This window comes from Crocuta crocuta, unplaced genomic scaffold, assembly GCF_008692635.1.
Source record: "Crocuta crocuta isolate KB4526 unplaced genomic scaffold, BGI_CrCroc_1.0 scaffold101, whole genome shotgun sequence".
In the NCBI taxonomy this organism is placed as follows: Eukaryota; Metazoa; Chordata; class Mammalia; order Carnivora; family Hyaenidae; genus Crocuta; species Crocuta crocuta.
Window position 1 is genome coordinate 8,943,117 of NW_027527956.1, and position 25,757 is coordinate 8,968,873.

A 25,757-nucleotide genomic window follows, 5' to 3' on the forward strand; every position below is an offset into this window, starting at 1 on the left:
ATCTGTGAGCCGCTCCAGCAAGTTCACAGCATCGAAGGAGGAAGCCTTGGAAGCACCCACCTGCACCCAGGTGGTCAGGGCACAGGTACCTGTGACTAGAGTCGGAGAGGGGGGCGGGGGGGCATCTTACAGGACGGGGTCCTCAACCTGTAGGATCTGATGGTGTCTCTGGGTAGATGGTGTCAGAACTGAATTGAATTCTGGGACACACTGCTGGGATCCTGAGAACTGCTTGGAGTTCTGGGTGGGGGAACTTGGAAACTGGGTGCTCAGAACCTTAGAAGAGCAACAGACGAGCATATTGAGCACATTGATTGTCTCTTAAAGACAGTCTTTGACAGATTTGTGCTTGTCTTCCGGCAGGCCATGGGGGATCAGGACTTACCTGGCATTTTGGTGTCTGGATTGGAAGGACCTCATGGTATATGTGAAGATCACATTGGAGATCTGCAGAAACACTTTAATGTCATTACGATGCAAGAATTTTTGGAAAGTAACACACAATTGGGTCCAAAGATCCAAGCTGTATATATCTGGGGTGGGAAGCCACCTGTTACCCACGAGCTCCTGCAGAGTCTGCCCTCCTTGAAGATCATTGCCAGTGCAGGGGCAGGTCTAGATCACCTGGACCTGAAGCTCGTTGCCAGCTTTGGTGTGAAGGTGGCCAACACACCGCAGGCCGTTTCCAGCCCCACAGCAGACATGGCAATGGCCTTACTGCTGGCCGCAGCTCGCAGAGTCGTGGAAGGTAAACAGTCCTTGGAGATGCTGGTTTTCCAAAGAGAGCAGATGACAGATACTTAGCACAGATGATAACATGATTTTATCTTCAAACAAAAGTCTTTCATGGGCCTTGAGTTCTTCCAGGCCTTTGTTGCCCTAGGGAATTAGAGCCACCTTCAGTCGTTTGCATCTACTTGGTGCCCGAGCCCAGCTCCCCAGCACATGTCGGCCATTGTCTCTCCCACCAAATTCCACTCGTTCACATAACAGGCAGTAATTTCAGCATCGCTATGGAAAGGCACTTGGAGTCATTCATTGGTCAGTCAGCATGCTACTCTTGGGTGAAGGCCCACCAGCGAATCGGCAGAATCTGACCTCTCCATGCAGGGGGCATCTTCAGGAAAGCCAGGCTAGCACTGCCCCTCCTCCCCAACCTCCTGATGGAGCTCTGAGCAAAGAGGAAGACGAAGCTTTGATGAAGGGGCTTGAGGAAAGAGGAAGCAGGCACCAGGCTCTGGTTCTGATTCTGGGTGCAGGTCCATGCATATGCACACACACAAACGTACCAACACCGACAAGTTTTAACCAGAAATCCTCTGTAAGGTAAAAGAAGCTGGTATTTCAAAGCTTTGCCCAGGGTGCTCTGGTTTTGTTATGAGGAAACTGTCATTTGTCCCCTTCCTTCACCCCTTGCAGAAGCCCTTGTCTTCTGTCAGGGATGCACGAGTCTGTGTCTGCCACAGGCACCCTCTAACTCATTAGTCTGGCCCAGTAAGGGCTGTGGGTTTTCTGTGTCTGGGGCCATCTGCACTGCCCACTCTGTCCCTTGTATATTTTAGGTCATAGGTTGGCTATTGCACCAGATACAGAGACCTTTTCTATGAACTGGATGGGTCAAGAAGTGACAGGGGCCACTCTGGGAATTATCGGCATGGGCAGCATTGGCTATAAGATTGCTCAGAGGGCCAAAGCATTCGAAATGAAGATTCTCTATCACAATAGGAAACGCAGGTAAGCATTTGGAAAATGGACTTGAAATTAACCGAGCAGAATGTGTACCATCACTGCCTTCAATATGGCTTGGGTGTAGTGACCCTCTGTTTTTCATAAGACTCTCTTACTCTTTCTCTCCAAAAAACACGATTGGTGGTCAAGAAAGGGATTGTGGTATTTTTGTGATTACCTAGGAATGTGGCTGTGGCTTTTTTTTATTGAAAATTTTCACCAAAAAAGAGATTTTAACTCACAACTGTATTTTGGTTTTTTTAATTTCTAAAGTGGCTTTCTTTTTCAAGGAAGCTTTCCATACCCACTGAGCAATTTGGTTCCTTTAATGTCAACTTCCTCCCTCAGCCCGACGCCCAGTCTTACTGACTCTGTCTCCAAACAGCCTTCAGACCTGCTGTTCTCTCTCACCTCATCGATGCCACTGGGCTCAGGCCCCATCCTTTCTCACCTGAAATACATATTCTCCTAAGAGGCTGTGCACATCTGCTCTTGAGCCTCCCGCCCTCCTTGCAAACCAGCCGGATGATGGCCATTGCTTACAACCTTTAGTGGTTTTCCCTGCGCGTGGAATACGTTTCTGGCTGGGAACAGTTCGTGGGTGTGTGGTGAGCCGCGAGATTGTGCGTCAGAACTGTGCCCGTTTTTCAATCACTGTTTGCACCGTGGGCAGTGGAGGGGCTTGGGTAGATGTGACGACTTTCCCTGTGACGGTCGCGCAGACACAGAGGCCAGGGTTCTCCCGGGACGAGGTGTGTGGTGTGGGCGACGTATCCGTCCTTCCTCCAGGCTGTCCCCTGACCAAAACACGTGTTCTGTTGCCCGTATTTGTGCAGTGGTGGGGTGCTGTGACCTCCGGGCTCTTGGAATTTGTGTTGGACAGTCCGCTGTTCGGGATGGCCGGGGCGGGGGTTAGGCAAACCCTGTCTGCCGCGGGCCCGGGGCGCTTGCCTTCCATTTGATAGGCAGGGTTCCCAGGCCCTCCCCTGTTTCCTTTGTTCTCTGCAGCTCGCGGTGTTTGCCGCATTCGGGAATGCTCTGTGGTCGCAGAGGCACACGCTCCTGCTCCTGCTTGGGGCGGGACCCGCTTCTTGCCAGTAGTGTCCTGTCACCCCTGAGGGTCGGACTCACAGCAGGCTCGCACCCGTCTCTGGGGGCTCAGATGAGAAGTTCCCAGCCTCAAGGAGCCTCGGTGTGGGGTGCAGCTCTGCAGACCCCAAGGCCTTGCCCCAGAGGTCCCGAGGGGCCCCCCGTGTTTCCGTGGCGGGGCGGGGGGCCCTGGACACTCCTTCCTGAGGTGCCGTATGAATTCCTGACCGAGAAGGTGGTTTTCCTTCCTTGTCCCCGTCCGTGTCCCCCTTCCTCGTCCCCTTCATAGGAAGTTAGAGGAGGAGGAGGCTGTTGGGGCCACTTTCTGTGAGAGTCTGGATGACCTGCTTCAGCGATCGGACTTCGTGCTGTTGGCCGTGAGCCTGACGCCCCAGACCCAGAGGCTGATTGGGAAGAGGGAGCTGAGTCTGATGAAGTCCACTGCCGTCCTCGTCAACATCGGCCGAGGTACTTGCCTGCGCCGCTCTGTGCGGAGGCCTGTGGGGCTGCGGGTCGACCCCGGCTGGACCGACACCTCTTTCTCCTGGGCAGCTGCGGGGTCCAGAGAGTCCGTGAGCACTGGTGGGTGATGAGCTCGAGGGAAGTTTCCATTTAGAAATATTTCTGAGTTTTGTTTTCACATCATTTCGAACCTCAAATTAGTAACAAAAAAGATGAGAATAGTACAATATGGGGTTTTCGCAGCCCAATTAGGGCATCTACGTTGGGGTAGAGGCAGCACGGTTTGGTCTTCTAGGTGTAATGAAGCAAAATTTATGGGGATAAATTTTCTGAGCCCTCACTTAAAATTTTTTTTTAAATTTTTATTTATTTTGAAAGAGAGAGAGAGAGACAGAGTGAGTGGGGGAGGGGCAGAGAGAGAGGGAGAGAGAGAATCCCAAGCAGGCTCTGCACTGTCAGCGTGAAGTCTGGCGTGGGGCTTGAACTCATGAATCTGCCAAAACCAAGTCAGACGCTTACCCGACTGAGTCACTCAGGTACCCCTTCACTTTTTTTTTTTTTAAGTTTATTTATTTTGAGAGAGAGAGAGAGAGCATAAGCAGGGGAGGGACAGAGAGAGAATCTCAAACAGGCTCCACACTGTTAGCATAGAGCCTGACTCGGGGCTTGAACTCAGGAGCAGCAAAATCATGACCTGAGCCTAAATCAAGAGTTGGACCTTAATCATCTGATCCACCCAGGTGGTCTCTGAGCCTTCACTTTAAAAAATAAATAACTTAGTATTAGCTTGGTTATTTGGCATTTATGTAGTGCTTTGTGTTTACAGACAAGAGATAGTTGGTCCTGTGCTGAGACCAAATGTTGTGGGTTGGTGTGGCATTTATAAAGAATAGAGGATCAGAGGGATGCCTGGGTGGCTCAGTCGATCAAGCTTCTGACTTTGGCTCAGGTCATAGTCTCATAGTTGGTGAGTTCCCGCCCCACGTCGGGCTCTGTGCTGACAGCTCAGAGCCTGGAACCTGCTTTGGAATCTTTGTCTCCCTCTCTCTGCCTGTCTCCCTGCTTATACTCTGTCTTTCTCTCAAAAATAAATAAAACATTTTTTAAAAATGAAAAAAAAAAAAAAAAAGAATAGAGGATCAGTGCTGACATCAGACATCCAGGCCACTCACCTTTGTGGGGTTGGGAGCCAGAGGACATGTGACCACCTGTGTGTCTGTAAAACAAGGAGAGCAGTGCTTGTCACGTGAGATACTGTAACTTGTAACAAGTACATAATTGGTCATTCAGTCAGTTGTGGTTTTCATCCATAGTTCCTGGCTCTCCACACCCCCCCCCCAATTTCCTAAGTGTAGAGAGTGATAAAAGTGTCGTGTGTTAATGAAGGAGACTTCTCTCTGGACCCCACGCCAGGGCGGGGCTGTTGCCAGGATGGCCAAGCNCTCAGAGGGCAGCCAGTTGGTCAGGAGCACAAGTGACAGCCCGGGACTTCTGACTGGTGTCCGAAGTCGGGGGTGGGGGGCATCTTACAGGCCGGAGCCCTTACTCCGCGGGATCTGACGCTGCCCCTGGGTGGACAGTGTCAGAATCTGCGGGGCCCTGCAGGTGTCCCGAGAACCGCCCGATTCTGTGTGTGCGAACCCCTACCCCACGTTGGAACCGGGCCCAGGAACTCTAACACAGTTGTTGGAAGACCAGAAACCTCACGGGGCCGGGATAATATGCTTCAGAGTTGTCTGCAAATTCAGACCGTCTAGGTGAGCAGGAAGGACCAATACTTTCAGGAATGTCGGAGACTGGTGAGCACACTAAAGATTCTGGAGAAGCGATCCCAGAATCCTAGGCTTCTCCCACAGCAGCACCAGCATACCAGGGCTGTGTCCCGGCCAGCGGCCCGGCTGCTCACATTCGGTCAGCAGAAAGGAGGCAGCCTCGGTCTTTGGGCCCCTTTCAGGGCTCTGCTTGAAGGAAAGGGCTTTCTTCTCAGCTTCTATTCAAACATGTCCTGCTGTTCTGTATTTGAAGTGACAGTTACGGATAGTGCTTGTGGCTTAGTTTTTTCATGTGTATATACAGCTATCTGGCATATATAGCCATCTGGTATATGCAGCTACCTGGTATACAGCTATCTGGTGTATACAGCTATCTGGTATATATAGCTGTCTGGTATACAGGTGTCTGGTATATACAGCTGTCTGGTATACACAGCTGTCTGGTATACAGCTGTCTGGTATACACAGCTGTCTGGTATACAGCTGTCTGGTATATAGGTGTCTGGTATACAGCTGTCTGATATATACAGCTGTCTGGATACAGCTGTCTGGTATATACAGCTGTCTGGATACAGCTGTCTGGTATATACAGCTGTCTGGATACAGCTGTCTGGTATATACAGCTGTCTGGTATACAGCTGTCTGGTATACACAGCTGGCTGGTATACACAGCTGGCTGGTATACAGCTGTCTGATATATGCAGCTGTCTGGATACAGCTGTCTGGTATATACAGCTGTCTGGTATACACAGCTGTCTGGTACGTACAGCTATCGTCTGGGGGCCATGAACTCTGCAGTGGTTTTGGGAGATAGGCCCAGGCTTGAGATCAAACAAACCTGGGCTCAGATCTGGGTTGATATGTCAGAAGCTGTGTGACCTTGGGTGAGTTTGTAACCTACAGGCCTCAATCTCCTCATGTGTAAAACAAATATTGACTTCGTGAGGGTAGTGGAGGATTTGGTGAGATAGCATCTGTGAAGGGCTGAGTGCACTGTCTGGCATGTGGTGGGCTCACGACGTCTAACGATGAATCGACAGAATGACACTCGCGTGCTCTTTGTCAGACCTTTGACAAGATCCGGATGTGTCTGGAATAGTAGCTAATGTGACCAAGACACCTTTCCCATGTACTCCTAATGGTAGTTACTGCAGAGGAATTGTCTCGTTGCTCAGGTCTGTTAGTCGATCAGGATGCCTTGGTGCAAGCTCTTCAGACTGGGGTTATTAAAGGAGCAGCACTGGACGTGACACACCCGGAGCCCCTACCCAGGTAAGAAAGCGGACAGAATCTACGTCCCTCCTGGCGCACGTGGGGCGGTCCCCAAGGGTCACCCTCCTGGTCCATGTAGGGCTGTCCTAAAACAGTCGCTGCTTTGAGCTTTTGCAGATGCGTTGTCACAGGCCTGTAGTAGAGTCTTGGCCATGCAGGGGCCTGAGAAGGGCTCTGGTGACCTGTCCTGTCCTGCAGATCATCAGACGTCTGTTTCAACACCTCCATGGACAGGGAGCTCCAGGCTCTCAGGCAGCAGCCCCCAAGGATGGAGACTGTACAGAATATCCCTGCTCATATCAAACCAAAATAGCCCTCCCCTTACCCAGTGACTCTAGTTTGGCCCTGATCATTCTCCTCTTTTACAAACCTTATGTATTTTAAGACCACCACTATGTTTCATCTTAAAAAATTTTTTCTGACGTTTATGTATTTCTGAGAAAAACAGAGTGCGAGCAGGGGAGGGGAGGTACAGAGAGAAACGGAGACACAGAATCTGAAGCAGGCTCCAGGCTGTCAGCACAGAGCCCGATGCAGGGCTCAAACCCACAAACCATGAGATGGAGACCTGAGCCACCCAGGAGTCCCTGTTTCATCTTGCTTTTATTCCCCCCTAAACATCCTTCAATCACAGCCTAAAGTACAGCATCTCCAGACACCAAATTATTATTGTTGCCTTCTAGCACTGCTGTTTTAAAGGGCCTTTGAAAATGTGCTCTCAGGAACCGGGCACAGTGTCCACATTGTGGTCTGACCACGCAGAAAACTTGCTCAGAAGTTGCATCAGCAGCCTCATTACACCCTTAGTTCATTGCGTTTTTAGTCAGCAAAAACTGAAATTATTCCCACAGTTGTTCTTTGTGTGGAATTTTACACTTATTTCTACTTAATGTCATTTGCTTCTGTGTTTTGACCCATTGATCCAGCCTATTAGGGCTACAGTCTGGATTCTGTCATTTATTTTGAATCTTGATGCTGTCATTCATTAAGCTAGCAATTCCCAGGTTTGATTCCTCCAGCTTTGATTTGTCTAGTAAACAGATTACTGTCTGAATGTTTGCTATTACAACCAAATAATCAATAACAATACACAATAATACAAAATAATAATACTATAATATTACTATACTATATACAATATATTACTATAAATAATACTATATATTACAATACTATAATACATAATAATAATACAACCAAATAAACTTTAATATCTAAGTTTATCAAGATTGACCATAGAACTTACATTTTGGAGAAAAGCAATAGTTTATCTAGAGCAGCTGTTCTCAAAATGTGCTCTGTAGACGCTTTCAAGGGGTCCGTGAAGTCAAAATTATTTTCACAATACTGTAAGATGTTATTTACCTTTTCACTTGTGTTTCAGTATAGTGCACAGTGGAGTTTTCCAGAGACTGATGACATGTGGTTATCACTCTGACAACGAAACGTGTGCTTCTAGGTTGTTGTATTAAATTTTTTGTTAGTTTTAATCTCTAATACAGTAACTGTTGATAGATACAACCCACAAAAACAAATGTTCTCTGTGGCTCTCAAGTTTAAGAGTGTAAAGAGGTCCTAAAACCAAATGTTCGAGAACCACTAACATAGAACAAAAAATTTTTCAATGTAAACTAAGAAGCTTGAGCATTTTAGACAGTTGTCAACTTAGAAACCTAGAAGTCTAGTGCTCACCTGTTGGCTAGTCTGCTAAGATGAGCTTTTTATTAGCTTCATTAACAAGTCACAAGGCAAATACAGGACGGGGGGTAGATCTCTAAGTTTATCAGGATTATCATGTGACTTATTTACATGAGGTGGTTGAATCTTAACAGTGCCAGTGACACACCATATTGCAAAGTTGTCATGGTACAACTCAGTTTTATTATATAACAAATAAGTGACAGTTATAGAGGTATTTGCTATGCTTTCTCAACAGAGTTGGCTCTTGCCTGTACACCCCATATTATGGACAGGTGTTCTTGCAATTGGCCATGAGTCAGCTATTTCTGAGTTCCAAGTCAGTTGAGACAAAACCAGTCACCCTGTCTCAATTAAGTTGTATATGAAGACTGGCTTCCAAGCCGGGCTGTTATACAGTAGGGCCCTCCTCCTTCCCGTTAGGAGGACAGAAGTGTTTTTCAGAAGAGTTCTTGTCCTGTCTAACTGTATTATAGGCTTTAAATTTTGATCAATTCCGGGGGCAAGGACAAAGTGTTGATATAAATTACAAGTGCCCCCCAGAGAACTTCCACAGGTTTTGGGGTCCATAAGACCCAGAGGTGTGCCCTTGAGCCTCAGCTAGGATAGAGGGTTATTGCTGCCTATTTTGGCCTTTGTATTAGAATAGTCAAGAGGCCCTCTTTGGGCACATGACTGCCCTTTCATCATGCTGGTTTTTAGTGTTTTCCATCATTTCAGTCTGCTGGACCACTTCATTAACACTTCCTTGTTTTCCCAGGCTGACTCCCATCCTCTCCCTTCTTCCTGGGAGACAACTCTCTCTAACCCAATTCTAGGTCATAAATATTTTCCCTCTGAATGCCACCACTCACTAATGGCACATTCAGCTTGTCCCATGATGTCTAGACTAGCACCCATATCCCAAAGGCCTTTTTTGTTTTTGTGGACCAGTGTTGTTTAATCACCACGTATGTTGTGCCATTGTGTGCTATGGCCTGAGTGTAGTCAGGATACATGTTTTGCACCCAAAAAATGCCGGGCTCCCCATAGTGGGGTTAGATGAGAGTGGTGATCATACCTAGGTATAATTTAGAATGTGCCAGAAGGCCACACATAGCTTCCCTCTCTCAGTGTGGGGACAGAAACCCAGAAGTTGAAATTAGAGCAAACAATGCTGAATAGTTGCATCTGCATTTCAGAGATCACCCTTTACTGACGTTGAAGAACATCACTCTGACACCTCACGTTGGAAGCGCTACTCATCAAGCCAGGCGACAGATGATGGAAAATTTGGTCGAAAGCATCCTGGCCTCTCTCCATGGCCTTCCCATTCCTAATGAAGTGCGACTTAAACGGGATAATTCAGTGGGGTGACATGAGGCAGATTAAACGGGAAAAAAAAAATCTTGTTTCGTGTATTTACGTTACAATCCATCATACAGATCAATATTCTTCTGGGCGAAAAACCTTAAGAACAGCGCTCACGTTAGTGGAGAACGCGGCGGGCNAGCGGGTTCCGCGGCGTCCCCAACGCAGCCGCGCGGGGCACCCCAGCAGCCGGCAAGGGCTGGCCCTGGATGGGAACCCTGGGCTCGGTCTGCGCATTTCCCAGCGGGCCGCACGGCCTTTCATCCCGTTAGACCCTCGTAGGTCCTCGGATGACAGCCCCCCCGACTCGGACCCCCGATCCACGCCTTTCCGTTATTCCAAAAGCGGGTTTCGAGCACCGTCCGCGCGCCGCCTACGTGCTGTTCGAAGCGCCGGGGCTTCCGTGGGAACGGCGCCCGGGATGGGGCGCTGCCCGCTGGGGGGGGACAGGAGCGCCGGGCCGGGGCTGCGGACGCGGCGCGCCTCCTTTCCGGGACGCGNCAGTCTTGCCCTTTAGGTTGATGATTTCTGAAGAATCGCCGCCAGTGCCACTCATCACATTTGCTCCTGTGCCCACTCAGCCTTTTTCCTGTTTTGTTTTGTTTTTATAGTTGAGCTAATTACGATTTCCTAAACGCTAACGTGTGTCAGGAACACACGAAGAGAAGTGGTGTGTACATTTCTGTAGGTTCTTGTCACCAGCAGGGTTTTTAGTAGATTCTCCAAGGAGGGAAGGGGAATAATGTGTGCGCGTCTTCTTCCTATGGTAACGCTTCCTTCGTTGGCTTCGTTTGAGGATCGTTTTCTAATCCCGAGACGAATAGAAGACAGTACGTTGATTTCCATAGCACTTTCTGTTCTGACTAGGGTAGATTGGTTTGTGTGTTTGTTTTCCTTTAATAGATTAATTTTTAAAAACATTTACAGAAAAATTGTTAAGAGTTCAGAGTTCGCACATAACCACACTCCATGTCTCTTATGTTAACATGTTGGTGTGGCACGTTTGTCATGTTAATGAGGCAGTGTTGATACACGATTATTAATGAAGCATATGCCTTGTTCCGGTTTCCTTAGGGTTTTTAAAAAAATTTTTAATGTTTATTTATTTTTGAGAGAGAGAGCGCGAGCCCGTATGCGCGCACCCACGAACGGGGGAGGGGCAGAGAGAGGGGGAAACAGAATCCGAAGCAGCTCCAGGGTCTGAGCTGTCAGCACAGAGCCCAGTGTGGGGTTCTAACTCATCCACTGTGAGATCATGACCTGAGCTGAAGTCAGACACCCAACCGAGTCACCCAGGTGCCCCTCAGTTTCCTTAGTAAAAACTAACATCCCTTTTCTGTCCCAGGATCCCATCCAGCCCCATTACATTTAGTTGCTCCTCTTGACTGGCAGTTTCCCAAACTGTTTTTGATGACCTTGATGGGTTTAAGGAGTTATGGTTAGGTATTTTCTAGGGTGCTCGTCTGTTGGAATTTGTGTGATTTTTCCCCCTCATGGTTATGTTGGCATTGTGGGCTCTTGGGAGGAAACCAGGGAAGGAAAGTGCTGTTTCCATCCGGTCCACGTACAGACCGTCAGCCTGGTTTGTCACTGTTGGCGCTGCCCTTGATTATGGCCACGTCTATCAAATTTATCCACTGTGAAGTTACCTGCTCCCCCTTCCATAGTATTATTTTTTTAATGTTTGTTTATTTCTGAAGGGAGGAAGCAGAAGATCCAAAACAGGCTCTGAGCTGAGAGCAGAACCCGACATGGGGCTTGAACTCACAGACCGTGAGATTATCATACCTGAGCTGAAGTCAAACGTTCAACCAACTGAGCCACCCACGTGCCCCCCATACTGTTTTCTTTAGGGGGATTTCACTGTGTGCAGCCCCTACCTAAGGAGGGGAGTCACACTCTTGAATTGTTTGCAATTCTGTGAGAGATGCATATCTTGTTCAGCATTTACCAATTTGTGTGGACATTTACCAGTGTGGACTGAACAGGTGTTAGCCTAGTACTGCTTTGTTTTGCTCAGATTGTTTCAGCTTTGACCAGTGGAGCTCTTTCGTTTAGCTCCTGTAGATCTTTGACACACTCCTCATTCTGGGTTTTGTGGTGGTTTCTAAGTTTAAAGTTTTTATTTAGCGCTTCTTTTCTGGTGCATCCTTTCTCAGCCCTAGAATTAGCCACGTCTCCATATAGCTCTGGTTGCTGTTACTGCAGAGGCATCAGAAACGATGGTTTGGGAGCCGGCGTGTCTGCCGTTAGGACTTTTCAGCTGACAAAGCAGAATACACGCTTACTTTAATTTGTTATATACACTTGCCTGTAAACGTTTCCGTATGTGACCGCCGTATTGGTACAAAGAGGAACTTGAGTCCGTACTGATATCCACATGGCTCATCTGGCGACCTTTCCCCGCTTGTCTGTAATCTCCCCCTGCAGCAGGGAGGCCTGCCTCCCCTCCACCACCCGTGTTACTCATGCAGCCCCAGCACGTGTGTGGCTGTGTGCCCCTGGGAAACTGCGGTATCCAGTGTGGTACAGTGTGCAGTGCAGCATGGTAGGCGTTCTTCTAATATTCTCTTTCTCCACCTTGGGGTTGGAATAGACCTTAAGTAAACATCAGGAGGTTGAATGAAAACTGTCCTCTGTCTCCCCTACAACCTTTGTTGTTGATTAGATTCTAAATTTCTTAGCCTCCCAGTAACATAATTTCTGTGCCCAGTTTAGCCCCTTAGAAAGAATTTTGGTTAAGCGTCTGGTTTTGGCTCAGGTTATGATCTCCCCATTCATGGGTTTGAGCCCTGCATCGGACTCTGTGCTGACAGCTTAGAGCCTGGAGTCCACTTCAGATTCTGTTTCCCCCTCTCTCTCTCAACCCCTCCCCCACTTGTGCTCTGTCTCTCTCAAAAATAAACATTAAAAAAAAAGAATTTTGGTACTGTAATATTGAGTTGGTGTATGTAATATTTTTTTCTTTCATTTGCCTTCAGTATTATAGTTCTTATTTTCTCCCCACAGAAAGAAGTTTTGGTATGAAGGTCCTTCCTTGGGCTCTCACTTGGTAAGTCCAGAGTAGCAGCTGCTGTCGACAGTGGTGGGCGTGAGGTTCCAGAAGTCGGCAAAGCTGCAGCCTGGCGGTCCTTCCGTCTCCAAGTTTGAACGCACGAGTTCCGCAGGCGGGGAATAGATACGCTGGTAGAGTGAATGTAGACCTAAAAAAAAAAAGTCATACTAAAGTTTTCTGGAATGTTGTCTCTGTTATCAAATACTAAAGTGGTTTTTAGTGTGTGTGCATGACACGTGTAGATATAGTGCAGAGGTCTAAATAACAAATGGTTCTTGTTAGGAAAATTACGTTTTGTGTTAAAAACCACTGAATCGTGTATCTTGAGAGAAGGAGAATTTTATGGTATGTGGATTATGTTTTAACAAGATTTGGGGGAGGAAAAATACATACGGACAGTACTTTTAAGTTTGGAGGGGCGCTAGTAGGTAAACTCTACGCAGGATGGTTATGAAAGCTGAGGTGGCTGAGGGTGACGTTGGCTTTTTGTTTTTCAAGGCGTTGAGTCCTTCCCAGCCCCCTTTTTGTAAATTAGGACAAGTAACAAACGGTCGTAACGTTGGCCTTTCTGTCTGTTCTCGGTGAGATGTACAAGCCGTCCCGGGTGGAGTCCCTAACGAAGAGCACCTCCGGGAAAACCAGGAAGGAGGACCAGGTGCGCCTGAGGGCCCTGAACGGCCTCCTCTACAAAGCGCTGACCGACCTGCTGTGCACCCCTGAAGTGAGCCAGGAGGTCTGCGACCTGAACGTGCAGCTCTCCAAGGTAGGCGCGCGCCAGGGTGGGAGGCCTCTGTGTCCTCGGGGCCGGTCTGGCCTGTGGTTGGGAAGAAGGCAGTGTTCCCGACACGGGGTCTTGGACGTTCAGAAGTGATGCTAAGTATGACCATTGAAGTCGTGAAGACAGAGGGTATGTGTGCACATGTGTGTGGTGGTGTGCGGGCACCGAGGGCGCGGTCAGGGGGGTGGAGGGTGTCCTGGGGTGGAGACCGAGGGGCCTTCCTGCCGCCTCCGTCTGCCTGGAGCGAGCTTAGCCAGAGGGAAATAGGAAGATGAGGGGCAGTTCCGGAGGTTCTGCTGTGCGCTGTGGGTTGGCGGCGGGGAGGATGGGGCTTGGGATTCCGGGCCCAGCTTCAGCCCGTGAGTGCGTGGCAGGGCGTGGTGGCCTGTCGCGGAGCCCGCGGGCGCGCTGCTTCTGAGTGGCGCCTGCCTGGAGCTGAAGACTGCCGTCGAGCTGGTCTTTATCTGCTGATTGTGGTCTCCGGAAGCCCACGGAAGCGGAAAGTGACCGGCGCTGGGGTGGGTGGGCCGCAGGTCTCTCTGACTTCAGACTTCTCGGCCTGCCGCGTGTACTGGAGGGCCACCGTCTCCGCCGAGCAGAACGCGCACACAGAGGCCGCCCTGCGGAGGAGCGCCGCACACATGAGGTGACCGCGCCGCATGCTCGCTTCCGCTCCCACCTGCGTTTCCCGCCTGCTGCATCAAGTGTTTTTGCTTTTAAGGAAAATTTGGAAAGCGTTTTCTTAAATTTCAGGATTCAGTATACATTTGCGTGCAAAACATAATCTTGCACAGTGGTTCTCAAAGTGTGGCCCCTGGGGACTGGGCCCGGCACCCAGGAGCCCCTGTGGTCATTGTAGCTTCATGCCACGTGCCCCCCGTAAAACACACGCCACTTTTATCTGAGAGCGTCCCTGATGAATAAGCAAGAGCTACTAATTCTATTAAATCCCAACCCTTGGGTGCCTGTCACTGTAATATTCTGCGTGGTGGGAAGCGAACCGAAACTGACCTGTGCTGGTGTGGCCTCTCGGAAACACAGCTGATTGTGAGCTGAAGTAGACACTGTTCTCTGGAAATAACAAGTGAACCAGCTCTAGATTTTTTTCAGATTTGACAGACATTCTCTCTAAAATGAGCAAAGCAAACCTAGCACTTCAGGGAAAACAACTGACTGTACTTGTTGCCAGTGATAAAATTCAAGCTTTCAGGTGAAAATTGATTTTAGAAAACCTGTACCCACCACCGTGATTTTGATAGCTTTTTGATACTTAAAGACTCTTAATGAGATTGTTGGGAACGTTAACAAATGGAGTGTTGTATTGTACAGTGTGTGAATATTCTGAAAATCCGGGTAACCTGGTGAGTTGATATTTTCCAAATGCCCAGTGCGTGAGGTTATAAACTCAAGCATAGGGAAGGGCCCATTCAAGGTGTAAGATAAACTGATGGATTTTAATATAACAATGTGACATTCATTGACCTGGTTTCAGATTCCACTTTGCAACTAACTTTTAACAGTATCATTTGTTGAATTTTTGTGGAGTATCAGAGAAGATCCCATCCTGTCTGTTCATTTACCCCTTTTCCAGTTATAGGGCAGTGTGAGGCCGGAGTTTCTTCTGTTTCAAACAGAAAAACAGCAGCTTGAATGCAGATGCAGAGGGGAGAATCCAGCTGTCTTCCGTTAAGCTGGGCATTGGAGAAACTTGTGACTATGTAAACAAGGCCACATTTCTCAATGAGTTTTTTTTAAAATAATTGTTTTCAGTAGTTATTTTTCACTAAAAATATCCATGTAAACACTTAATAGATTTGTTACCTTGAATGAATTAATGCATGTTTTTCAAATTCTCACTTTTAATATATCGTGCGGTAGAAATGGACAGATATGACACACATTAACAAGAGCTCTCTGGTGTTCTCAGTAATTTTTAAGAGTATAAAGGGGTCTTGAGACCAGAAACTTTGAGAACTACCAAGGTGGGTGCTAGAAAGCAGTTACTCTGTTTTCTCCCCAGTCTTAGGAAACGCAGAGCCCTGACCAAGCAGCACTCTCAGAGCTGGCTTCCTCCTTCCTGCTTCCTTCCTCTCTCCGTTCCTCTGCTTCTCCCTTGCACCTCACACTTCACTTTTAGGAGAGGGGCCGGAGTCCTGTGTGGAAAAGATTTCCGAGGAGTGTTGCGATAACAGTGTTGCTTTCTGAGGAGTTTTAGGTTGTCAGAAAATGCAGCTGAACAGACGATCCCTTTCCCCGCTCTTCTGCTCACCTGAGGTTTGGTCTAGAGGCTTCCCTGCAATCACGTGCCAGGACCTGCCGTCACTGTGCAGGGAGGCTGTGCACACAGTGCGTTTGCTGCGCACCAGGCCCAGTCGATTCGCGTTAGGCTGCTTGTATTGAGTGACTGATGCGGAACATGATGTGTGCCTGAGGATGGTCGGCGCACTTGTGTGGCCTTGTTGCCAGTGAGTGTCCGTTGGAATGGAGCCTAGGCAGGTTGTTGGTGCCCAGACCACATGGCTCACTGCCACGGTGCTGCCCGGGAGGTGTCTAAGCGAAGATCAGGTTATTCGTTAGGATCTCAAGAGTTGGGGGCACCTGGGTGGCTCAGTCGGTTAAGCGTCAGACTTCAGCTCAGGTCATCATCTCACAGTTCGTGGGTTTGAGCCCCATGTTGGGCTGTACTGACAGCTGAGAGCCTAGAGCCTGCTTTGGATTCTGTGTCTCCCTCTCTCTCTGCCCCTCCCCCACTCACACTCTGTGTATGTCTCTCTCTCTCTTTCTCTCTCAAAAAAAAAAAAAAAAAGAGTTGGATTTAGGCAACTAGAAACAGTTGTGATGATGTGTTTTGTGTCCCCTCTGTGATGCGGCAGTTGGCTAAGGAGGACTTTCCTCGGCTGACGTGTTCCTGTTTTGAGTAACATGATAAGCAGATCTTCTGCCTTCTCGCTCCGTGAGACTATTGTCTGTTTTCTGTCTGCTAAGTGTCACCTGCTCCTACACAGCGTACTTGTCTGTCTCCAGGCATATTTTGATGTCCCAGCAGACCCTGAGGAATGTGCCACCAATAGTGTTCCTTCAGGACAAAAGAAGTGCAGTTCTAGCTGAGGTAAGCCTTCTTCATTAGTTTTCCAAACAAGCTTTTATCTGAGTAAGATTTTAGATTTAACTTTGAGATATCCGAATGATGATGTGTACAGTTAAAGGAAGTAACCTTTGGAAGAGTTCAGATGAGGAGTGAGGCCGCCATGCCTCTGTCCCTGCCAGACTCCCCAGAGGGAACCGCTTTTTCAGGCTCTAATTTTTAACTGCTTACCACTGTATCTCTACCTGGGAAACCAAGTCTCTGTTTCCTGACAGAAAGTTGATGCAGGCGGAGCCGCCTTCCTCCCTGGATTTGAGCATCTGCAGTTACTTTACACCAGAGCTTACGTCTCTAACTGTTTCGTGGTTATTTCCCTTATTTTAAGTACAAGTTAATTATAAAGGTTAAAACCCGTGTATAGATATGTGTGTGTGTATATTTATATCTGCGTGGTATTATTTGGTGGTCGTTAAGGTATGTTACGCGTTTAAAAAGTTTACAGTAAGTAGCATTTATGGTTATCATTAGGTGACTGTTACTCACTGCAGGACTAGGGGGTGGTGAGAGCCACAGAGGAAAACCGACCTAGTTGGACAGTTTTATCTTTGTTATTCATCATACAGGCAGAACTGAAAACCTTATACAGACAATAACCTTGACAGGGGATTTTCTTAGCGAGGAACGGAGACAAAGGGGTGAAGTGACCAGTGCCACTCTTAGAGCCCCCGGGAGCGCGTGGGTCACGGGGTGCGCGGCAGGGAGCGCGGCAGGGGGCTCACGCGAGCCGCCGGCCGGGGTTGGGGACGCAAGTGCCGCTGCTGGAGGGGAGCCCTCTGTCTTGCCGTCCCAGGCGTGTCCCTCTCTCGCCGCGGGCCCTGCCCAGCTCCATGGGTTCCTTTCTAGAAAAAGTGACCAGGGGGAGGGAGGCACGTGCTCAAAGCATCCTGGAGCAGTCCTTTCTCAGAAGTGCTGCTGGGCGTTCGCGGTGGAGGCCACGTGGGCCTGCCCCGCGTCTGTCCCTGCGGCCTCGTGTGCCCGGGGCAGGGGTTAGGCTTCCGCTCCTCTTGCCGGCACTGTCGTGAGAAGCCGGCGGGGCTGGACCCGAGGGGTCTCTGGTGTGGGTGCGTGGCGAGCCGAGCGCGGTCACTGTTGGCTTGTCTCATGTCAGTGCGGGGACACTCGTGTACGTGTGTGACGGGGTTAAAGTCAGCCAGTGGCAGAGTCACTCGGATCGACGCACAGATCTGAAGCTGGGGTTTGTGGATGACACGGAGTCTCACACCCGGCGCGTACCTGTGTCTCGTGTCGGCTGCGCATGGGGGTGTCGCGGGCCGTGGGACGTGGTAGCGGCTGGCAGTGGTTTCAGCCCCGCACTTGGCGGCGGCAGGAAGCAGAGCGGTGGCCAGCTGTGTCCGTGCCGGACCCCGAGGGGCACTTGGCGCCACCGGAGGCCCTGGCGGAGGTGCTGGGCGGCGCTGGCGTCAGGAGAACAGGAAGGAAAACCCCAGGGAGATGGGTGCGTGCCCTTCTCCCGTGTGGCTTACACGCGAGCGTCGGTGACCACACCGAGTGTGGAGGAATCACGGGCCTGTGTCCTGCCCCCCCCCCCCCACATGCACACATCTGTGACCCGAAGCTCCCGCTCGGAGCCCACAGAAACACATGTGTGCCAAGGCGTCCCAGCTCCGAGCCAGCGGGGAGCGCAGAGCCAGAGGAGAGGCCGTGTTCCCCGTGACTCCACCTGCAGGATGTTCAGGGACACGGGCTACTGATCTGCGGTGACGGAAGTCAAACCGGTGCCTGTCTAGTGGGGAGTGGCCAGGAGGGCACGGAGTTTCCTGGGGTTCGTTTCCGGAACGTCAGGGGGACGTCCGTGGGCACAGTCCCTTTGTGACATGCCACCAAGCCGTACGCTTAACGTCCTGTGCACCTCTCACGCTTGTTACATTTCAGTCACAGGGTTTGTAAAATGTTGATGTTATCATAATTACAAAGAACGAAAAGGGAATTTTTAAAGAAAATACATAAACTGTGGCCTGAGTGTTGGGATTTACTACACATTTGCTGGCCTCCCCGCTGACCCAGGCTTCTGGGAGCAGGTGTCCGGCCGAGCTCCCTGACCCTGTGGGCCTCGTGCTCGAGTCTGTGCTCCTGTCTCTGCCCGAGTGTCCCCCCAGGGTCCCCCCGCCCCGAGCCTGAATTTCTCCCTGAGGTCAGCGGAGCCAGAGGTTCTGTGCAGCCGGGTTCGGCCCAGGGCTCAGCCCCGCGGCCTGTGTTGATGCCTAGGAGTCTGCTTTGGTTCTTTGTTAATAAGACTTTCAACGTGAGCTTGGGGCNGGTATTTTCTGTGGACTGATTTTCCTCCTGGTTCTGCCGTGGCCTGTGGTGGTGTGGTCTGTTGCTGCAGAACAGTGTGCCGTCCCTCAGTGTCCAGGGAGCGGGGGCGGTAGCGCCCTGAGGGGGCAGCGATACGTGTGCCCCCACCGAGGGGGCTCTTGTTTCCAGATTGGGCCCCTTGGCCACCTGGGAGGTGGAGTCACACGCCCGACCCCCGACTGTGGCTTCGTCGCTCCGCCAGGAAGCTGTCTTTTCCCAAACAAACAACTTCTGCGCCCAAATTGAAGTATTTTATACAACTTCATTAGGAATCAGGAAATGTTACTTAATTGAACTAATACTTAACTGGTTTCTTCATAAGTTTGACTGACAGTTACAGGTTTTAAGTGTAGTTCTAGGAAAGCCTCGGTTTGTTACCAGAGAAAATGTGATTGTTAAGTAGCAGGTGTTTGAGAGGACAGACTGGTGAACAGGGCCTCGTCCCTGGGGGCGCCAGTGGAGGGGCGCGGAGGGCCGTCGGAAGGCCTGTGCTCGAGCTGGGCCGTGGTGCAGGTGGCGCAGAGGTGTGGTTACTGATTTGCTCTCTCTTCCCCTTTCCAGGTTGATCGGTTACTGGCAAGTGCTGACTTTGGGCCCCCAGAGGAAAGAGAAGACTGTGTGCACAGTGATGCCAGGTACACGTGCACGTGGTTTTGATTGTCCTGCACAGACGCCCTGGGGTGGTTCCTGTAACAGCTGCCCCGCTCTGCACCCCCGGCCACGCACTGACCCAGCAGCCTGGCAGTGGCCTGTGGCGGTTCCAGGGCCGCTCTGCCGTGGTCCCGAGCACTCAGCAAGGCTGCTGGGAGTGCTCGGTGGCCTGCCCGTCCGTGCTGGAGTCCGTGCTGTCCGTCCGTGTGCCATCGCTATAGCGACTCGTGGAGGTGATAGGTGTCTCTCCCTCGCCCTTGTCCACTGAGCACATTTTCCCTGAGCGTGTCCCGTGGCTCTGCTCTGGCACATGCCGTGCGCTTGTGAACAGAGCCACAGTGGAGCCTTTGGAGCTTGCGTGTTGCCGGTGGAGGCCAACAGGGAGCAGCGAATCCACAGATGATTGAGTGTCAGGAAGGGCACGTAGGACACCCCCTCCAGCTCGGGGTCTGGAGTCGGTGGGCGGTGCTGCAGTGAGAAAGAGACGTGAGGTGCATGTGGACGGGCCCCATCCGGGTGCGGGAAGAGCTTCGGCGGGTCCCGAGCCTGTGTCCTTAGAGCGGGCGTGTCAGTGTCAGGGGCAGCGCTCTCGGGACTTGGGTGGGTGGGGCCCCCAGTGACCCGCCTGCCAGGGGAGGGGACGCTGTGCCCTGAGGCCCCAGGCAGCAGTGAGTCCCCGCGTCCCGGACCAGCAGGGGGTCGAGCCTTCCGGAGCAAGCAGGAGGGGCTTAGAGGCAGGACATGGCTGCATTTGGGTTTTGACAAGTACCCTGAGCGGCAGGTGTAAAGGACCTTACTCGCAATTCTGCCTCGCGGGCCTGCCACACTCCTCGCTGTGTCTGGGGAGAAGCAACTGGAAGCGCGTCTGATGGGAGGGCCGTGTCGGAGCTGCCCTGGCTGCAGTGTGCACGGCCCCAGGAGCGCCCCACAGCGGAACCCCTTCCTTATGCCTTTGCCCCCGGCCTCCTCCGGACGCCAGGAGGGGACCCAGGAGCCCCCACGCCGCCCGGCTTTGCCCCTGCTTCACCTGACGTCTCTTCTCCCCTCCAGGGACCGTGGGGCCCTGGACGCCCCTTCGCCACGCAGCACCCCGGGCTCTACCGCCTGCTCCAGTCTGTGCGGGATCGATCACGAGGCGCTCAACAAACAGATCGTGGAGTACAGGAGGAGGAAAGAGCGAGGGCACAGGGGCGAGCGCCCCGCGGAGATCCACTGACACACACCCGAGAGGGAAAGGCGGCAGCCGCGCCCTGTGCGGATGGCGGCCTCTCCCGCGGGAACCACCTGTTGGAGGCAGCGAGCGACCACCCGGACCCTGACCTGGAGGGCTCCTGGGGTGCAGGACGGGTGGAGGTGACCGAGGGGTGTGGGGCTCCGCTGCGCGGAACGGCGGTCCCACAGCCCAGCGGACTCGTAACTCAGCCTGAGAAGCAAGGGGCTGTGGGACCAGTCAGGCCTCCTGGTTCCGCTTCTCACGCCTGGCGGCTCCCAGCGAGGAAAGCAGAGCGTCGCTGTGTTTGCACGTGTTTCCGCTCACACCCTAAGCGCTGTCCTCCTGGGTGACGTTGGAAAGGCCCTGAGTCTAGTTGCCCCGCGGGCAGGACAGCTGCCGTGTGGCTCAAGCCTGTTGGAAGGAAGTGAAATAAACCCTCCTCCGGGTCCGACCCAGAGCAGCGTGCTTGTGGGTGTGGAGCCCCCCCGTTTCCCAAGCAGCGTCAGCGTGAGATCCTGAGAAGGGCGTCAGCGCGGCTTGGATGGTGAGACGTGTGTTAGTGAGACGGCGCAGGGAGGCTCGGGACTTGGCTTTTGTAAACCGCATCAGGAAGGGAGCGCTGCTGTCACCTTGGCACCTTCTGTGTAGGCGCCTGGGGCCAGGGCCGGTGCCCAGCAGGCAGGCGGCCCCTCTGGGAGGGCCTGTCACAGGACATGGGCAGACCGCTGCGAGGTCTAGGCATGTAGCTGTCTGGTGGCATTTGTGTGACTCTGTCCTGGAAGGTACATGCAGCCACGCGTGTGGAGCAGTTCACCTGGGAGTGCAGGTGCTGACGTGCAGACTGTCACCTTGTGAAAACACACGCGCTTTGCCCGAACCGGCGGTGGGAGGACACAACTTGCGCCTGCTGTCTTGAAAGGGGAGCTCGTCTGCCCTATTTCCCGGAGGTGGGGACGTGCTGTGCAGGGCCACTCGGGAGCTTCAGGGTCATTCAGGAGACTGAGGGAGAGGGGAGGTGTGGCCTCTGCAGGAATGAATGGCCGAGGCTGGACCGCGGGAGTAATTCCAGCAGCCTCTGGGCTATCGCAGTGCTTTCTGCTCGTTGGGTCCTGGCCCTGGGGGCGGATGTGCAGCGGAGGGAGTCCTGGCTGGTGTGCGAGAGTGAGATAAAGGAGGTGTTTGGGAGTGTGGGCTCCGGATTGGTGGGTTTGCGTATAAAAGGTGAGTTCACAGGGGAATGGTCTGCTGTCTTTAGGAATTAGCCTTGGGAGGGGCAGTCTGTCCGCAGCCAACAAAGTTCCCGAGATGTTAAAACATCACAGATACGTAGCTTGAAAGTCAGGACTAATACAGACCCTGCAGCACCAACCAGCCCGCTCTGCTGACCGCAGATCTGGCGCCCGCTGCAGAAGGCGCCCAGACGTCGGTGCTGAGCCGCGGGCACACGGCCTGGATTCCTGGATCAGGAGTGCAGTGTGCCGAGAATGGGGACGTGCCTGTTGGCGTTCCGTGTCAGAGCGGTGGGGACTGGGAGAGGCCGGCGCCGGCTGGCCCTTTTCTCTCTTCCACTTGTGTGTCCAGACTCAGTTCTGTCAGAAGTCAACAAATGGCAGGAAAAAGGTGTGTTTGCAGACCTGGGAAATTCTGTGCTCGGTGCTCCTACAGGTACCCTTAAGTTCTCCCCGTGAGTATGGTTTGAGACCAGAAACGGGGCAAGACTAGAGCAGAGACGGAGGTTTTACAGGGTTAGAGGTGATGCTAACAGTGTCTGTTCGCTGCTGGCGTGTAGTTCCCTGCCCGTGTTTCCGGGATCCATCGTCTCTTTGGTACGAAAAGAAACCTCACTAACCACAGGACTTCTGAGGACAGAGGGTGCATCCTCGCTCACCTTGGATTTTGTTAAAAGGACTTGGAACTTCAGTTAAAGTGCGTTCAGGGAGCTTCTGGGTTGGTGCAGGTGGAGCCGTGGCGTGTGCGCGTGGCCGCTCCCTGCCTTCCCTGCCGCTTCCGTGGAAGAGCCTTGGTTTTCAGTCGTTGAACGTTCTCTTCGTGTCCAGAAGAAGGGTTTCCTCCCTCGAGGAAGGAACATCCTGGCCGTCTAGGTCCTGTCAGTAAACTTCAGAGTATCTCCGCCTTTCTTACGGCATCTTCTCTGTTCAAGAGTTTGTGGTACATGCTTTTTTTTTTTTTTGAAAATAAAAAATACTTAGGATAAAGTGTATTCAACACCACAGTTAAATGTCTGACACATCTAAGCTCTAGAGTGAGGGAAAGGCAAGCCCATGCGACCCCAGCCCTTACTTCGCTCGTGCTCTGTGCCCTCCTGCTGAGGTGTGGAGCCCAGTTTGTGAAGTCCCGTGTCCAGGATCGGCCCAGTTCCTAATTAAAGGCCATCAAAATTACATGAAATGTAGCACTGGGAGGAGTATGTCACGTGACAAAATAGAACTCAATTGCCTTTCAGTAGCTTGAGATGAAGAACCAAAATCAATCAAATGAAGCTTGACAGGGATACATGTAAATTCTTGTGATTAAGATTTAAAATACTAATTCCTGAACTGCAGCATTACAGCCCCAGTGAAAGCTGTCTGGTGATTGCAGCTTGTGTTTTCACCANCCTGCGCTGTCTACACAGCTGTCACCTGACGTTCAGTTCGTGGAACCTAGGACTTCGATAGCGGGAAAGGCCCACAGCGGAGGCAGGGCACAGGCATCTTCCGGAAGTGGCGCGGCTGCCCCGCAGCAGCAGGGAGCCACGGCTGCAACTGGCAGCAGACACTGAGTACAAGGCAGACTCAGAGTGCTATCAACCCTGAACTCTCGGCCTGGCACCCACCAAGTCAGAGCCAGCCTTGCATTGGTGGGTTTGCCTTTGGGAGGTCCTTGCTGAGCATCATTCGATTTCCACACTTACCTTTCCCCTTTGGTCGTGAGCCCAGCCCCGTGCCCACCAGCCTCCAGGCTTGCTTCTCTCAGGATCCTGATGGCATCACTCGTGCCATCCCTCACCCGCGCCCCTTCCTGTGACGTCGTGTTTGCACACGCTCTTCCCCTCTTTTCCCCTGGGGGCCACCTGCTTTGGGGAGCCTTCTTTGACCCCCAATTCTTGATTGTGGTGCCCTAAATTCCCGTAGCTGAGACCTCACTGCACTGATTGCTGAGTCAGCCTCTTGTCTGCCTCTTGCGTGAGGCTTCCCAGGCCGGATGATAGGATGTGTTTACTGACTAATGGACTATTGGGGTCTGCTCTGAGGTCAAGGGTAGGTGTTCTTGCTGGCTCTGAGGAGAACGGAAGCAGCGAATCCAGGGATGGCCTGAGGCCCCTTTTCACTCTGGGCCTGACAAAAGCTGAGGCAAAGCAGAACAGACAGCCAAAAAGAAGACTGAAAAAGAGCCACCTGTCACTGGGATTGCAAGCAGAAAACCAGGGCTTCAGATTAAAAGAAACATAGGAAGAAGGCAAGATGCAGGTTTTGTGTAATCAGGGAGAACACAGAACACTGGCTCTTTCAGATGCTGGCCTCATGCTGTAGAGAAGGGCTCTCTGCCCGCTTGGCCCTGAAGCCTGCTGCTCTGGGCTCAGTTCTCCGATCCACCAGCAGCGACCTCTGTGCTCAGCACCCTCGGCTGTCTGTGGGGAGAAGGGCATCTCCTTCAGAGGGTCACAGTGAGGTTATACTGAAACATGTGAACACTTACTTAGCAGTCTTGCCCGTGCTTTGTGTTTTCCTTGCTGCTTGGGATTTTGGTTTTGTTGACGAGCAAAGGGATCAAGGGAAAGCGGTTCATTCAGTGTCCGCTGGAGGTGTGTACGGTCTACCTCCTGAGGACGTGCGGAGCACCATGTGCGCAGGCTCCCGTTGGAGGCTGGACGGCCCTCTGCAGTGTGGCCCCAGACAGCTGGGCCTTCACGCCAGGGTGACAGGAGACCAAAGTCAGTCCTGTTGGGAGTCCCACGTGTCTGCCAGCAGCAAACACGAAGAGCTTTACAGATGAACACGTCCCTCTGGGACCCTAAAATCCTATTGTGAGAGCAGAGACACAGCGTTCTGGCCTCAGGTTTATCTTGAGGAATGAGCACACACCTGTGCCACTTTGTATCATTAATTTGAATACTGTACAGCTCTAGGAAGTTGAGATTGAGGAACAGAAAGAAAAAAAATTAAAGTTTATAGGACCTATGGGAATCCACCAAGCAGACCAACATACACATTGTGGGCATCCCAGAGCGAGACGAGAGAGAAAGAGGTAGAGCAAGTATTGGAAGAAATAATGGCTGAACATTTCCCAAGGCTGAGGAACCATCTAGGAAGCTCCGTGAACTCTCAAGTTGAGGGGAACTCAGGCCCACACCAAGACACAAACTTTTTTGTTTTAATTTGTTAAAAATGTTTGTTTATTTTGGAGAGCATGTGTGAGTGGGGGAGGGGCAGAGAGAGGGGGACACAGAATCCGAAGCAGCTCCAGGCTCTGAGCTGTCAGCACAGAGCCCGACGTGGGGCTCGATCCCACAGACCATGAGATCATGACCTGAGCCGAAGTCGGACGCCCAGCTGACTGAGCCACCCAGGTGCCCCAGGTACATAAACTTGGAAAAAGCCGAGCATAGAATCTTGAAGCAGCAAGAGAGAGAAGTAAATCAACCCATATAAGGAATCCAGGACAAGATGAACAGATCCCATCAGAAACCAGAGGTCAGGAGGCAGTGGGTTGGTGTATGCAAAAAAACCCTTTCATCCAGGAAATCTATATTCAGCAAAGTGTCCTTCAAAAGTGAGGGAGAAATTGAGGCGTTCTTGGATAAATAAAAGCTGAGTGAGTGCTGTTCTGCTAGGCCCGCGTCCAGGCAGCGCTTCAGGAAGCCCAGCAGGTGAAGTGAAAGACAGTAGATAGTAACGGAAAGCTGTATGGAGGAATAAAGATCTCAGGAAAGAAAAATACATGGCTAATTATAAAAACTAGTGTTATTAGAACAGTTTGTAACTCCACATTTTTATTTCTACATAATTTAAGAGACTGGTGTATTCAGAATACTTGTTAATTTATGTTTTGTGACAACGGAGAGGGCTGGGGACAGAGATGTTAAAGGAGAGTGTGTTACTGAAGTTAAGCTGGTATACATTCGGATTAGAGTGTTACAGCTTCAGGGTGTTAAATGTAATCCTCATGGTAACCACAAAGGAAGGAGCTATAGTGTATATATACAAAAGGAAATAGGAAAGGAATTT

General features: G+C 51.3%; 2 protein-coding genes across 2 annotated transcripts; both read left to right on the plus strand.

Annotated features, from left to right (window-relative positions):
• Positions 1–9,391, plus strand: LOC144222217 (putative 2-ketogluconate reductase). The gene is made up of 6 exons (XM_077752727.1): positions 1–85; positions 364–748; positions 1,563–1,734; positions 3,107–3,285; positions 6,227–6,323; positions 9,203–9,391. The coding sequence occupies exons 2-6, from the start codon at positions 367–369 to the stop codon at positions 9,375–9,377; spliced, it is 1,005 nt and encodes a 334-aa protein (XP_077608853.1). The 5' UTR covers positions 1–85; positions 364–366; the 3' UTR covers positions 9,378–9,391.
• Positions 9,392–9,661: 270 nt separating this feature from the next.
• RBFA (ribosome binding factor A) lies at positions 9,662–20,984 on the plus strand. Its single transcript, XM_077752715.1, is given in 9 exon segments — positions 9,662–9,719; positions 10,168–10,201; positions 12,381–12,423; positions 13,013–13,189; positions 13,738–13,850; positions 16,229–16,313; positions 19,227–19,300; positions 20,367–20,521; positions 20,524–20,984. Coding segments are annotated over 9 exon segments (1,095 nt in total). The 3' UTR covers positions 20,880–20,984.
• Positions 20,985–25,757: the final 4,773 nt, after the last annotated feature.